At 47.4% G+C, this 15817-nt stretch overlaps 2 protein-coding genes across 3 annotated transcripts in view; one reads left to right on the top strand and one right to left on the bottom strand.

The window, feature by feature from the left end:
* The window catches only part of WDFY4 (WDFY family member 4), a 218664-nt gene that overhangs the window by 49320 nt on the left and 153527 nt on the right, over nt 1–15817 (bottom strand). The gene's annotated exons all lie outside the window — the stretch shown is intronic.
* LRRC18 (leucine rich repeat containing 18) lies at nt 1573–12771 on the top strand. Its single transcript, XM_083505505.1, has 2 exons — nt 1573–1590; nt 11783–12771. Exon 2 carries the CDS (start codon nt 11877–11879, stop codon nt 12642–12644), a length of 768 nt encoding a protein of 255 aa, XP_083361631.1. The 5' UTR covers nt 1573–1590; nt 11783–11876; the 3' UTR covers nt 12645–12771.

Raw genomic sequence — 15817 nt, forward strand, 5'->3', positions numbered from 1 at the left:
GGTACCACTCCGGCGGGAAGGTAAACAGCGTTTCCGTGCGCTGCTCTGGTTCGCCAGAAGCGGCTTAGTCATGCTGGCCACATGACCCGGAAGCTGTACGCCGGCTCCCTCGGCCAATAAAGCGAGAGGAGCGCCACAACTCCAGAGTCGGCCACGACTGGACCTAATGGTCAGGGCTCCCTTTACCTTTACCTATGCCTTAGTCCACATTGGTTTTATTTTTAAAAAAAATTGGTATGGTAGGATGTCCCTAGTTTCATCAGAGAAACGCTGTAGGGTATGGAATTATGTGACCCCCCAAGCCAAGGAGATAAGTAACTGTACAACCTTTAGAAGACATCTGAAGGCAGCCATGTATAGGGAAGCTTTTTAACATTTTATTATGTTTTCATATAGGGACGTGGGTGGTACTGTGGGTAAAACCTCAGCGCCTAGGACTTGCCGATCATAAGGTCGGCGGTTTGAATCCCCGCAGCGGGGTGCGCTCCCACTGCTCGGTCCCAGCGCCTGCCAACCTAGCAGTTCGAAAGCACCCCCGGGTGCAAGTAGATAAATAGGGACCGCTTAGTAGCAGGAAGGTAAACGGCATTTCCGTGTGCTGCGCTGGCTCGCCAGATGCAGCTTGTCACACTGGCCACATGACCCGGAAGTGTCTTCGGACAGCGCTGGCCCCCGGCCTCTTAAGCAAGATGGGCGTGCAACCCCAGAGTCGGACACGACTGGCCCATACGGGCAGGGGTACCTTTACCTTTACCTTTTATGTTTTCATATATGTTTGAAGCCACCCAAAGTGGCTGGGGCAACCCAGTCAGATGGGACAGGAATAAAGAATAAAGTAATTATTACGGAATAAAGGTAATGGGACCCCGGACAGTTAAGTCCAGTTGTGACTGACTCTGGGGGTTGCGGCGCTCATCTTGTTTTATTGGCCGAGAGAGCCGGTGTTACAGCTTCCAGGTCATGTGGCGCACCAGAGCAGTGCACGGAAATGCCGTTTACCTTCCTGCTGGAGTAGTACCTGTTTATCTACTTGCACTTTGACGTGCTTTCAAACTACTAGGTTGGCAGGAGCAGAGACCGAGCAACGGGAGCTCACCCCGTCACAGGGATTCGAACCACCGACCTTCTGATCGGCAAGTCCTAGGCTCTGTGGTTTAACCCACAGTGCCACCCGTGTTCCCAATTACGGAATAGGGCAACCCTAATTTCACCGGAGAAATGTTGGAGGGTCTGTTGCTTCACCCTGCTACGTCGCCAGGGTTAGACACAGGGCAATGATTGCACGGGTGCTTTGAGGCCTCTTGTGTAGCAGCCTGATCTGTCCTTCAGCCAGAGAATTCTACCAGATAAGGAGATCAGCCAGAGAGCCTCACAACCCTGTTCTGAGTCATGGGCTGAGTGGCTTCCGCTGGTTGGAGCTGCTCGTTTCACTGGGAGGTACAGCCAGGGGCGCTGCCTTTGACCTGGCATGTTGCAAACCAGGCAGGCATATGCTAATGGTCTCCAAGGGCTTGGAATTTCCTGTTGCTTAGAAACCAAAAGTTTCACAGGCGGCATCACAAGAGCTGACTAGAATATCACAGGAACAGGGTAAGTCAACTTCTCCCAAAGCAGATCCTACCTTATTTTAGAGTTTAGATTTTAGAGCTTGTAATCCTGTGGAAATCTGGAAGGGATAAACATTTCCCTTGCAGTCCAGGTTTCCCCCCGCTAACTTCCAAACAGTGGCAACGATAAGGACCCATTGTTTGAAGGAGATTAGTGGAAGAAGTTTGCTAACAGAAAAAGCTTGTGTTCAGTGCCAGATCCCCTCGGCGGGCTTGCTTAGTTTCCCAAGGTGCCAGGAGCTAATGCACTTTTCTGTTTATATACAGCAGCTTAGCAACGCCGTTGAGCTGCTCAGATGAAACCTCTTCATCAATTCTCTACACAGAATATCTTGCGTGGGTTTGATACCAGGAACATTTCTACCTTTTTCTTTTTAAAGGCTGTATAAGAGGAACTTTTTTTACCCCCTGCACTCCTCCTAGATGAAACTAAAGAGATGAATTCAATTGCTTTGCTCTCCGATAGCAAGCTGCTGTGAGCCAAAGAGAACCTGCACATCACAGCCTTTGTGAAATGGAGGTTCTCTTTAGTTTAAAGCAGCCTGCCTGCAGAAAGCAAAGCAGTTTGAATCCATCTCTTTAGTTTTATGTAGGAGGAGGGCTGAAAAGGCCGTCAAGTTAGCCGGGATACGCAATTTGTACGTTTCCTAACAGAGGGACTCGATATGTGTCTCTGTCAATCAAGGGTCAAACTATACACGCGACATGAAAAGTTTTGTTTGAAATGCTCCTGTGGTTGGTTTTATTTAGCCACAGGGTAGAGAGGATGTGTTCATCTCTATCTTGTCACGCAGGGATGGGTGGGTTAACCCTTTCCTTCCCAAGACAACGCTGCCCCCAAAATAACAGAATGAGCGATGAATCTGGCCTCCTAAACTTTGGGAGAAAATGGGAGCTGAGCACCCAATATCACTGTGTCTTGGAGAGGCGAAAGACTCTGCTCCTTACATTAGAATGCACACAAATGGCGCATTCTCAGATTCTGTCTGCACGAGTCATGCAACCTGCAAATAACAGAGAGAGCTGGCTATGCAGTAGAAAAACAACATGGCTGGCTTCACAGAAAAGGGTCCTTGTTTTTCAATGATGTGCAGACTTTCTCCTTCAGATTAATCAGAATATGCCTGAGCGGCCACAGAGAACATCCATTTGGGCCCAAGGAATTCAGCGGGGAATGTGGCGTGTGGGGAGAAAGGGGGCGTGTGGATATGCAATGGGGTGGGAAGAATGATTAGGCATGTGAGCAAAGCCATTTATTATGCATTTAGCGGGGATGTCAGGCTCGCTGCCTGACTTGCAATACTGCGCGGTTTCAGTTCATCAGCCCCAATGGGATAAGGTTAGTAGCAGAAGCTGCTATCTATCTGGGAGTTCCCAGTTCAAAGCTCAGCCACAAACCTGATGACTCCAGGTGAGAGCAGGAGCTGATGGCAGCGTTTCCGCCACCTTACCAGGACGGTATAAAAGCAGAGGCAAGGTTGGGTGTGTGTGGACACACTGCAAGAGACAACCTGGTGCTCACAGCGATGCGTCTGCGCCATGCAGCCCCAATTCTACCGCCAGCTTGTCATGCCCCAACACTATACTCATAAACACAAGCAACTCCACCTGCCTGTCTGATGCAGAATACAGAGAAGTTCTGCTTTCACCGTATTTTTCGCTCCATAAGACGCACCTGACCATAAGACGCACCTAGTTTTTAGAGGAGGAAAACAAGAAAAAAACTATTCTGAATGAAACAGTGGATGTATGATTTTTGTGGGGTAGCCCAATGCAAAAATCCTGAGAATCCATGTGGATCTGTGCTTTGTAACCAAGTTTTTGCGCCATTGCGGCCCCACACAACAGTGGGTGTGTGATTTTTTTGGTGCAGGCTGTAGCCACGGACATGCTATGTGATCTGATGGTGAATTTGGGGTGACCCAATGTAAAAATCTTGAGGATCCATGGGCTTTTACCTCCCCTCTCCCAGGCAGCCTCGTCTAGCGTCCCTTATCTCTCTCCCGATCCCACCGACCTTTCCTTTCAACACTCCCTTCCCTCTTGTTTGCCTTAGTGTCTTTTCCTTAGCTGGAGCAGTTATTTGCTCCTCCTTTTCTTCTAATTTCTCTCCTCATTGGTTTAGTCTTCCCGTCTCCTCTCCTTGAAAGTTTGCTGTCTTTACCTCCCCCCTCCCAGGCAGCCTCCTTTATTGCTAGCATCCCTTATCTCGCTTCTGATCACTTGCGATCAGCGGCTTTGTTTCAACACCCACTTCCCTCTTTCAAAATAAAAAAAAACATGATCTGCTTTTTGCCCCTGGGCAATTCGGCTCCAGGGACCACGCATTCACCCCATAAGACACACAGACATTTCACCTTACTTTTTAGGAAGAAAAAAGTACGTCTTATGGAGCGAAAAATACGGTATTTGTCGACAAAGCAAGTCCCAGACCTTCCCAGTCTGGTCTGCTCTCTGCCTAGAAACTCCAGTCTCTCAAAGCCTTGCACACCTGCAAATCAACTTGTGGCGCTGCAATTGGCAGAAAACTGGCGTGCAAAGCAGGATTTAACCCCTTGCTCATCAAGCTGATGAGTGGTGGGTAAGGCTGGGCAATGTATCAATCCATCATCCAACATCAGTTTGAAGTCCACACTAATGGTTTCATAAAATTTGACATGGCACTATATTCCGAATCACAATGTGTGCATGTGTGCTATGTAAAAAAAAAAATGATATGGGAAAAACGATGGAGCTGGTCATCACTTCTCTCCTGATTCTTTCTGTCCTTGTTGCTCTGTACTATAACATAACAGTTGTAACGATGTGGTAAAATAAGTAAAATGTGTCTGTTTTAGACCACTTAAGGTAAAGGTAAAAGGTAAAGGACTCCCGTCAAAGGCGACTATGGGGTTGTGACGCTCATCTCACTTTCAGGCCCAGGGAGTCAACCTTTGTCCACAGACAGCTTTCCAGGTCATGTGGCCAGCAGGACTAAATTGCTTCTGGTGCAATGGGACACCGTGATGGAAGCCAGAGCACATAAAACGCCATTTACCTTCCCGCTGGAGTGGTACCTATTTACTTGCATTGGCGTGCTTTCAGGTTGGCAGAAGCTGGGACTGAGCAACGGGAGCTCACCCTGTCGCGGGGATTCAAACCGCTAACTTTCTGATCGCCAAGCCCAAGAGGCTCAGTGGTTTAGACCACAGTGCCGCCCACGTCCCCAACTACCACTTAGTACAGTGGTGCCCCGCAAGACGAACGCCTCGCAAGACGGAAAACCCGCTAGACGAAAGGGTTTTCCGTTTTGGAGGCGCTTCGCAAAACGAATTTCCCTATGGGGTTGCTTCGCAAGACAAAAAAATCTTGCGCGTCCCCGCGGGTTTTTTTCCGCTCCCCCCCTTTTCCTAAGCCGCCTATCAGCTGTTCCGCTGAAAAACCCGCTTAACAGCTGATCACGGAAAGCCGCTAGACCGCTGTAGCGCTAATCAATGGGCTTGCTTCGCAAGACGAAAAAACCGCTAGACGACGAGAATCGCGGAACGGATTCTTTTCGTCTTGCGAGGCACCACTGTAGTAGCAGTTACCAGGACATTACCTCGTTCACCTCTGCATAGTTACATCCTTATTTCAGACATCGTGATATATAGGTATATCACAATGTTAAGCTGGTGATATAGAATGGTATTGAAGACCAGACTTTGCTCATCCCTAGTGGTGGGGGTGTTAAATCCCGCCCCATTATAGGCAGGATTCAATACGAACCCCTTCCTGGTCATTGAAGCCCCTGCTAAAATGAAGATTCCCCCACCCCACCCATTTTAGCAGGGCCTATTTTCATCGGAAATTTTTTAACAAACCTTGGAGGGGATACTTCCGGTGATACAGTGGTGCCCCGCAAGACGAATGCCTCGCAAGACGGAAAACTCGCTAGACGAAAGAGTTTTCCGTTTTGGAGGTGCTTCGCAAAACAAATTTCCTATGGGCTTGCTTCGCAAGACGAAAATGTCTTGCGAGTTCCTGCGGGGGGTTTTTCCTCCCCCCCCTTTTTCTAAGCCGCGAAGCTGCTTATCAGCTGATCCGATCAGCAGATAAGCCGCTAAAAGCCACTAAAAGCCGCTAATAGCGCTAATAATAATAATAATAATAATAATAATAATAATAATAATAATAATAATTTATTATTTGTACCCCGCCCATCTGGCTGGGTTTCCCCAGCCACTCTGGGCGGCTTCCACAGAAACCAAGAAACACTAAAATATCATACATTAAAAGCTTCCCTGAATAGGGCCGCCTTAAGATGTTTTCTGAATGTCAGGTAGTTGTCCATCACCTTGACATCCAATGGGAGGGCATTCCACAGGGCGGGCGCCACCACCGAAAAGGCCCTCTGCCTGGTTCCCTGTAGCTTCGCTTCTCGCAATGAGGGAACCGCCAGAAGGCCCTTGGCGCTGGACCTCAGTGTCCGGGCAGAACGATGGGGGTGGAGACGCTCCTTCAGGTATACTGGGCCGAAGCCGTTCCCCTGTTGATTCCAGTATCCATCTGGTCAAGGCCAGACCCGGAGGCAGGGATAGTCTTCAAACAACAACTAAACCTGCTAATCCGCTAATCCGTCAATGGGCTTGCTTCGCAAGACGAAAAAACCGCTAGATGAAGAGAATCACAGAACGGATTCTTTTCATCTTGCGAGGCACCACTGTAGTCAGCAATGCATTTGTGCTTGCAAAATACACCAGTACTTTCTCCCTGCTACCCCTGTAATGGTAGCTTTTGTTGTTGTTGTTGTTGTTGTTTAGTCGTTTAGTCATGTCCGACTCTTTGTGACCCCATGGACCAGAGCACGCCAGGCACCTCTGTCTTCCACTGCCTCCCGTAGTTTGGTCAAACTCATGTCAGTAGCTTCGAGAACACTGTCCAACCATCTCATCCTCTGTCGTCCCCTTCTCCTTGTGATCTTTCTCAACATCAGGGTCTTTTCCAGGGAGTCTTCTCTTCTCCTGAGGTGGCCAAAGTATTGGAGCCTCAGCTTCATGATCTGTCCTTCCAGTGAGCACTCAGGGCTGATTTCCTTCAGAATGGATCGGTTTGATCACTTGCAGTCCATGGGACTCTCAAGAGTCTCCACTGGACTATAAACAATCCTACCTGGCTCCAGTTAAGACTTTTCCTTAAATTATTTTCTAACTTCCCCCAAAAAATAAAAAAATCATTTTGGTAACCTGAATCCCAATCCTGATAACAGCACAGCTGTTAATCAGGCCCAAGCTAGCTTTATCTGGATGCTGTTCTTTAGGGTAGACAACGTTCTCATTCTCCTGACCATCTTACTGGCTTCGACTAAATAAAAAAGTGATACGAAGTGGATACAGTTTTCACGAAAACAAAAAGATCCGAGAAGTCTCTTCCAGGAGTAGAGTCTTACTGAAAGGCCAGATGGATCTGTATTGGGAGCCAAGGTTGTTCCCTGCCATTATTTTATTTTGGAGAAAGCTAAGTGTTTGGGCGAATGTGGGATCCTGGTACAAATTGTTAAGGGCCGCAGTATGTTATTGAAATGAGCTGAAATGCATTATCTCCCATCTGATCCCTGCGTCTATGTACTTGCACATGATTAATGAGTAGTCAAAAAGCCTGAAGGGCTTGTAATGAAACCTTTCTAATGGAGAGGAGTGTTGTAGACAAATCTATATTCTTTCTCAAACAATCATTCATCAAAACGGTGATTTGACTCTTCACAATTAAATGCCGGAGATTTCGGTTCAGCTGGGGCTCAGCCAAGTGGAACCGGTGCTCATCGCTACCCTGCAAGCACCTACAAAAAGCGCCAAAAAACGATTTCCAGAAAGTACGGACAACTAGCAACTTGCTTGGGGGTTGGGTTCTGGGGATTGTGTGTAAAGCCAAAATCACGTCTAGTCAGAGCAACCCCAGAAGTGCTCCCATGGGACCATCCCTTCCTTTCCAGATCTGGTGCACGAAATGGGTCTTTCCCCTTATATAGGAACGCAGGTGGTGCTGTGGTCTAAACCACTGAGCCTCTTGGGCTTGCTGATCGGAAGGTCAGCAGTTCAAATCCCCACGATGGGGTGAGCTCCCGTTGCTCGGTCCCAGCTTCTGCCAGCCTAGCAGTTTGAAAGCACACCAGTGCAAGTAGATAATTGGGTACTGCTGTGGTGGGAAGGTAAACGGCGTTTCCGTGCACTCTGGTTTCCGTCACGGTGTTCTGTTGCTCCAGAAGCGGCTTAGTCCTGCTGGCTACATGAACCGGAAAACTGTCTGTGGACAAACGCCAGCTCCTTCGGCCTGAAAGCAAGATGAGTGCCGCAACCCCATAGTCGTCCAGGGGTCCGTTACCTTTTTTACTTTTCCCCTTATGCAAGGTGGAGAGCTTTTAAAGTCTCTGCCTTGCTTACCAGGCTCTGGGAAGGACTCGTGAAGGCTCTGGAGGCATTTGCATGGATGGCCCCAGATGTCTCAACCTTTCCAGAGCCCGGGAAGCTGTCCACTTTGTGGGCGTCTAATTTGTGCAAGCGCAGCTGTCCAGCTGCCAAGCGCATAAAACTGCACTTGCACGGGTTAAACATGTACAAGTTGTGAGTCAACTGTACTGTATTTTGCGTGTCGAGGTCCCCAGGGCCACCCCAATAACTCACACATCACACAAATTTTTTTGTTTAAGGTTTTTGGCATAATTTTGGCCACAACTTTATTAAAATACAAAAATGTGAGTGGTTGCTTAGGCACTGGTTGCGACTATCTGCCCCCACCATGGGGGACAGACTGACATTCCGCACGCCTGCGAAAGTCAGAAAAGGGGAATACACATGGGGGTAGCGACGGAGCAGGGAACCTGCCCTCAGCCCACCCCAAATGCAGCCAGGAGCTCTTGCAATGGCCCGATCCCCCTTGACAGGGTGGACAAGCAATAGTTAGCCCCTGATTCCTTTAACGGAATCCCTTGCAGCACCAGCATTGGAGGGGCAGGCACAGCCAATAAATGCCCCTCAACCAACCAAACCATAAACCAATGCCTAACCGCAACCTTACAAGTTGTGACGATTTGCTACGCAGTAGGCAAAAACCAAATGGCCCCTGCCAATCAGCCAGATGGACAAAATTCCTACCGGGCCCCTGCCCCAAGAGCAGACGACCCCGTGACAGGCATAGCAAGGTCAAAGCAAACAACCCTAAATATGGGGGGACGGACGGGCAATCCGATGCACAGGCGAAAAGAGGAAGCCCTAGCCTCGTGCAAGGAGTTTTAGCATTTCTCACTGTCAATCAACAAATGGCAACATTAACTTCCTCCCAGCAACAAGGGAAGCACAATCGCATCAGTGGCCAATGATCAATTAGCCCGCCCCACAACTTTGGAGTGTCCTGGCGGCCACCACCGCAACACGTGCTCTCCATGAAGGAGAACACTCTTTCTTGCAGTTTACCTAGGGACGTGCCTCACTCAGTTCCATTTTCATCCTGTCATTCCATTGGCCCTTTTCACTTTCATTTGGCATTCTGCTGCAACTGGTTTAGCTTGCACTAGTCTTCCTTCTGTTAGTCCACTGATGTGGAAATATACCTATTCTTTTTTAAGCGCACCGCCCGGGACAATCGATGTGCCTACCTCAGCAATCAACAGATATTTACAAATTGATTGCCTGCCCTGTGCATTTCCTTTCAAAGTTAATGGATTTCCAGAGGAGCGCCCCGGTTGGTCTTTCGCAGCAAAATCAACAAAGAGTATAGTGCCACCTTTAAAGATAAAATTAATAAAGTGGCTTGTCACATAATGGACCATCTCAAAGCCATCTACGGCTGCAATCCTAACCGTGGTCTACGAAGAAGTAAGCCGCATTGAATTCTGGGGTGTTTACTGCCATATAAGTGAGGCTGAGGGATGCGGGTGGCGCTGTGGTCTAAACTAAGGTTACCACATGTCCCCGATTCCCAGGGACAATCCCCAGATTTACAAATCAGTCCCCATACAAAATCAATTGAAGTTGAAATGTGTCCCCGGATTCACTGAAAAAAATCTGGTAACCTTAGTCTAAACCACAGAGCCTAGGACTTGCCAATCAGAAGGTCGGCGGTTCGAATCCCTGTGATGGGGTGAGCTCCCGTTGCTCGGTCCCTGCTCCTGCCAACCTAGCAGTTTGAAAGCAGGTCAAAGTGCAAATAGATAAATAGGTACCACTCCGGCGGGAAGGTAAACGGCATTTCCGTGCTCTGCTCTGGTTCACCAGAAGCGGCTTAGTCATGCTGGCCACATGACCCCGAAGCTGTACGCCGGCTCCCTCGGCCAATAAAGCGAGATGAGCGCCGCAACCCCAGAGTCGGCCACGGTCAGGGGTCTCTTTACCTTTACCTTTAAGTGGGGTCAGCCTTTCTTTCTTTGGCTTTTAATTAGTTTATTAAAGGTTTTTCTTGTATAACAAGCTAACTGAGAAAAACACAAATAGTGTCTCCACTTTCAATTCACAGAGTCTGTTTACATTTGGTGTGAGACACTATTGTCATATGCATTATGCGGTTGCGGGGAAAGAGAGAGGAGAGCGGGGAGGGAGATTGGGGGGGGGTATATTTTGTTATATTACATCCTTTCTCACAACCTGACTTCACAGTTCATTCTATCTTGTTTCCCTCACTCAGGAATTATGCAGGGAGGACAGGAAAAGGGCAAGAACACTTTTTAAAACAACGTTACAAGGGATGGATAGTTTAAAAAAGAGAGAGCTGTCAAATCCAAATGATCCTCCTAATTCCTAGGCTGAGGCTTGGACTTTAATTGAGCAAAACACAGAGTCTACAGAGAGCAAAGGAGATGACTTATTTCCATGGGAAACGAACAATAAAGAATGATACATTCCATTGAAACCCTGATTAGCTTTGCAAAATCTGCTGGCACAGTTGCGTTGCTGCACCACTAGGGGCATTGGTTTTCAAAACTCAAAATAGGAAGCAGGTTAAGGCTGCAATATGTGGCGCTGTGGGTTAAACCACAGAGCCTAGGACTTGCTGATCAGAAGGTCGGCGGTTCGAATCCCCGCGAAGGGGTGAGCTCCCGTTGCTCGGTCCCTGCTCCTGCCAACCTAGCAGTTTGAAAGCGCATCAAAGTGCAAGTAGATAAATAGGTACCGCTCCAGCGGGAAGGTAAACTGCGTTTCCGTGTGCTGCTCTGGTTCGCCAGAAGTGGCTTAGTCATGCTGACCACATGACCCGGAAGCTGTACACCGGCTCCCTCGGCCAGTAAAGAGAGATGAGCAATCCCAGAGTCATCCCTTTACCTTACCTTTACCTCACTACCCCACTTGCCTGGGAGTAAGTCCCAGGGAATCCACTGGAACTTGCTGCTGGGTAAACATAGGTAGACTTGCCGCCTTTGGACATGCAAGCCACAGCCAGCAACAAGCAACGTAAACACACACAAAATCGACAAACAACACTTCAGATAAAAGAAAGTCAATGAGGGAGCTGTTGGGCAGTTGTAATTGTATGTCAACGAATATGTAGATAATGTATACTGGAAAGCAATTTGTGTATGTGTGCATTTTTTTTTTTTAAAAGAAAAAACAACTTTCATTGTAGAGAACTAAGGGGAAAGCGTTCATAGGAAAAGTCCATGCTGTAATGGATTTGGTGACTGTGGGTGTATATTGAATAGGCAAATGGAAGGAAATTAGCTTGATAGTTACAGTAATTTTCAATGGTTTCCTCCAGCAAATCAGTTTATTGGCCTTGGATTGGTACTGAAGAAGAGTACTGTACCTGACTGCCCTGACTCAACAGAAAATCTAGGGGCACAGGCTGAACCAACTGAACTTTGGGCCAAACTCATCATGTCTTTGTTGAGCTGCTCAGCCTCCCTGCCTAACAGCTGACATCCAGGGTAGCGCAGCCGCCACAGCCGCTTCCTTGAGCATTAGCTGAGGAAGCCCTGCTGCCCCTCCAGCAGCAGGATGAAGACAACGTCCCCTTCAGGCTCTGGGGAGGGTCTCCTCATGAGCCAGAGGCTTGTTAAGGCTGCTCCTCCAGCTGCCCTTGCAGCTCACGCAAGCTTGCACACCTGGTGCACGGGGAAGAAGCTTTCTGTCGTTCTGTATTAACAGTATTTTAATAAGAGAACCCTGCCCAGCAAAAAGGAGTGACCTGTATAGATTTAACAGTTATATGTGTATGTGTTTTTAATTCAGGTTCAACAATAAGAAGCAGCAGCAGATCTCACTGGGACGCTTTCCTTGGACTCCTTTAATTCATCTAATCTGCGTCACACTCTTTTCGCTGGGAATGGCTAAAGGGGGAAAAAATCCCAAGGGGAAAAAGGTCACCTTGAAAGTTGCTAAGAACTGCATCAAGATCACATTTGACGGGAAACGTCGCCTTGATCTGAGCAAGATGGGCATCACCACTTTCCCCAGATGCATCTTGAAGCTGAACGATGTGGACGAACTGGACCTCAGCAGAAACATGCTCAAGAAGATCCCAGACTCAATTGACAAGTTCACGAACCTGCGCTGGCTGGACTTGCACAGCAACCAGATTGAGAAGCTGCCAGAAACAATAGGGAACCTACAGAGTCTCATTTTCCTGAATCTTTGCAACAACAAGCTAACAGCCCGGAGCTTGCCCATGGAGCTAAACCAGCTCAAGATCTTGCGTAATCTCAATCTTGGCCTCAACCACATCGACAACCTCCCAACCACTCTGGGACAACTGAAGGAGCTCCAGGAAGTTGGAGTATTTGACAATTTACTGAAGAGCATCCCAAACAGCATTGCAAAGCTCCCTAAACTCAAGAAGTTGAATTCCAAGCGGAATCCCTTTCCTGGGCCCACAGAAGAGGAGCTCTACATTGACCACATTAAGCGCCTCGAGACACTCTACGTGGTGGAAGAAAAAGATCTTTGCTACCCATGCTTGAGGAAGTGTCAAGAAGAGAGGGACAAGCTGAACAAACTGAAGAACACTGCGCCTGCCCCACTCAGAAAGCCAAACTTTTCGAGCCTCATGACGCCCAATTCTACAGCAAAGGAGAACCAGGCAGATTGGAGGTGAATGGGCTACCAACCATCACCGATGGATGCATGGCCAATAGCGAGGTAGAGGCAAGGCACAGTGTGGCCCCTTTGCATCCAGTCATTGTAATCTGTCCCCAAGCAATAAAAGTGCTCTTGATCACATAGCTCTGCACGCACTAAAAGAGGTTCTCCACTACTACTAAGCATGTGTCAGTCCACCAAACAGAAAACAATATACACATCTTGCCAGGCTTGGAGCCCTGATCCATAAACCTGCTGGCCACTCTCACCCGTGGCAAGAGCAGCTCTTCAGTTTGGGACTAGAGGAATGTGCAGGGATCATCACCACAGTTGCGCTGAGCTTCAGATATTCAGCACTACTATGGAGAAGACCCTTGCCTGTCCAAGAAGAAGAGGGGTGGGACTGTTTGGGCACTGGGTGGAAGAAGTACTCCAAGAGTTTGCCTGTCCACTGCTAAGGCAAAACCCAACCTTCCCTTTTAGCTTAGAGAGGAATAGTGAGGGTTGATGTTTTGTGGTTGGGTGGTGGAGCCTGAATACTTTCCTACTCAGCCCCCAAATAAGCCCAACCTATTTCTCTAGTTCTGGAGAGGGTGGCTTTTTGGGTACTTGGCAGCAGAGGTGTTGGCAGTGCCTCGCCACCCATGACCAAAGCAAACTGCTGGTCCTCTCCTCCAGCTCTGACACCCATCCCTCTCTCCAGCTCCAAACTTAGCAGATAGGGGACGGGGAGTAGAGGATACAGCACAAGATATTATGGGCTGTCCCTTGAATCCGCTGGATGAAATAGTGGAAGAACGTTGCCTCAGGAGAGTGAGGAAAATTCTCAGGGATGATTCACACCCTGGTCGGCACTTTCCTGATCTCCTGCCCTCAGGCAGAAGATATAGAAGCATGATTAGTCGCGCCAACAGGGTAAAGAACAGCTTCCATCCATGGGCTGTTAGGCTGCTGAATGAAAAGATAACAAGAGGGCAACTGACTTCCGGGTTTGGTTGGTGTGCATCAGTAAACGAGGGGAATTAAGACTAAGAGAGCTGAGTGGGGGGTGCTCGTGTAATCTCACTGTATACAAGTTGTACAAGTGACAATAAAGTATTTCAATATTGCCCCCGATCTCATGTACAGGTGCAGGGTAAGTTCAAGAAGAGAAAGAGCAGCGAATTTTGTCCTGGCAACCAAAACCAGCCCCAAATTGTGGATCATTGGCCTTGATTGCGCACCACCACAAATATAAATATATATATATATATATATATATATATATATATATATATATATGCATATGACCATTGTCAAAATGCAGGATCTCTCAAAATAACTCATTTGCCCAAACCATATATCTTTTGCATTTAACATATAGTAGCATACAGGCATGTAGAGTCCAGCATATGTAAGTCTGATAACCTGTGCCCTGGATCCTCCTCTTGTTTGTTGCAAGGTACACACATCATTGGCTTACATGGTGTGTTGCAAACACACATCATTGGCTTACACACAGTGAACCCTACCATGCAATGGGTACAAGTCACTTTAAAAGAAACTGCTGTCAGGATAGTGAGGGAGACAGAGGGGGAAATATATATATAAAACAAACACGCTCAGGCACATATTTTTTTAAAAAGACCATAGTGACTTGCTCAAGGCCATTCTATGAACTTTGTAGGGCTTTCTGCACCCAAGCTAAGCAATCTGGCCACAGAATACACACCAGTTTGGAATGCCCTTGTTTCTGCAATGTTAGCGTTTATACCATATTTACTCGAGTCTAATGCGTACCTTTCTTTTTGGCCAAATTACATTGCAAAAATCGGGGTGCGCATTACCTTCAATGGTGCATTTACATTTGCCAGGAAATATTTCTCTGGTTTCAAGGTTTTGAAAAGTGAGGTGTGCACATTAGATTCGATAGTGCATTAGACTCGAGTCAATACGGTAACTAACCTTGGTTTTGTCTAAAAGCAAGGGAAACGCAAAACTGGTTTTGCTTGGTTCTGTCCTCCACAGCAAGGTATGGTAAAAAAATAACAATGTATTGTTGTGCTTTGGGTGACGTTTTCAAATTGTACTGTGATTTGCGACATCATGTATTCTTTTTAACATGCTGATAGCTGCCTTGGGAGGAGCAATACCTGCCGAACAATTAAAAAGAATTGGGGAACGAAAGCTGTGAACACACTCCTGTTTGCTCTGAATCCACCGTGCTCCTATGGCTGGTTTGCGAAGGCGCATACGTATGGCAGTCCACATCTCTCCTGTATTTTTTATTTTATTTTTTAGAAATACTGTGTTTTGTTGCATTTCCCCCAGATCAGCTTCAACCCAGTTTGAAAACCTAAGCCCTATGGAGTCATCCAGGTCCCTTTCTCCACCTACTGGCAGGGGCAGTTTAGGAATATGGCCAACTGTACAATGCACAAATCTAATTCGAAACACAGACAACCTCGCTAACTTTTAAGCTGGCAATGTACCTGTGGTTTTAAGGCATAAGCTTCACTGAAATATATTCGCACACTTCCTGTTTTGCAAAGAGTGTAAGAAAGCAAAACTACAGTCGTACCTTGGATACCGAACGCCTTGCGAGTCAAACATTTTGGATCCCGAATTCCACAAACCCAGAAGGAAGCGTTCCGGTTTGTGAACATTCTTTCGAACCCAAACTTCCAATGCAAGTTCCATGGCTTCTGATTGGCTGCAGGAGCTTCCTGCAGCCAATCGGAAGCCGCGCCTTGGTTTCCGAGCGTTCTGGAAGTCGAACGGACTTCGAGAACGTATTCTGTTCAACTTCCAAGGTACCACTGTATCTTATATTAAAGTGCTTTGACTTCCCTCAGGACTCCTCGGATATTTTGTTTAAGGAGGAATGTCCCAACTCATTTTAAGTTTTGCTTCAGGCCAAACTTGGGTGGCAACTTGTTGTTGTTTTAAATGAACCTTAAATGCAGTATCGGTTATTAAACTGCTTACGAGACTGCCTTCCATCCTCATGCCAGTAAAGAGTTGCGGTTGGCCTATTGGTCGCTGCATATGCTGACCACCCGATTTTGAATGTTACCATTTCTATCAGCTTCTTTTATGGCCTCGGTGCACGTATACTGGAGCTTTGGAGTTTCTATGTTCAGAGTGAAGAAAGTCAGGTGTATTACTGCAGTCAAGTGATTCAACTGATCTTCATTCTCCAGCATCAAC

This window comes from Podarcis liolepis (genome assembly GCF_965112155.1).
Source record: "Podarcis liolepis genome assembly, chromosome: 5".
Lineage (NCBI taxonomy): Eukaryota > Metazoa > Chordata > Lepidosauria > Squamata > Lacertidae > Podarcis > Podarcis liolepis.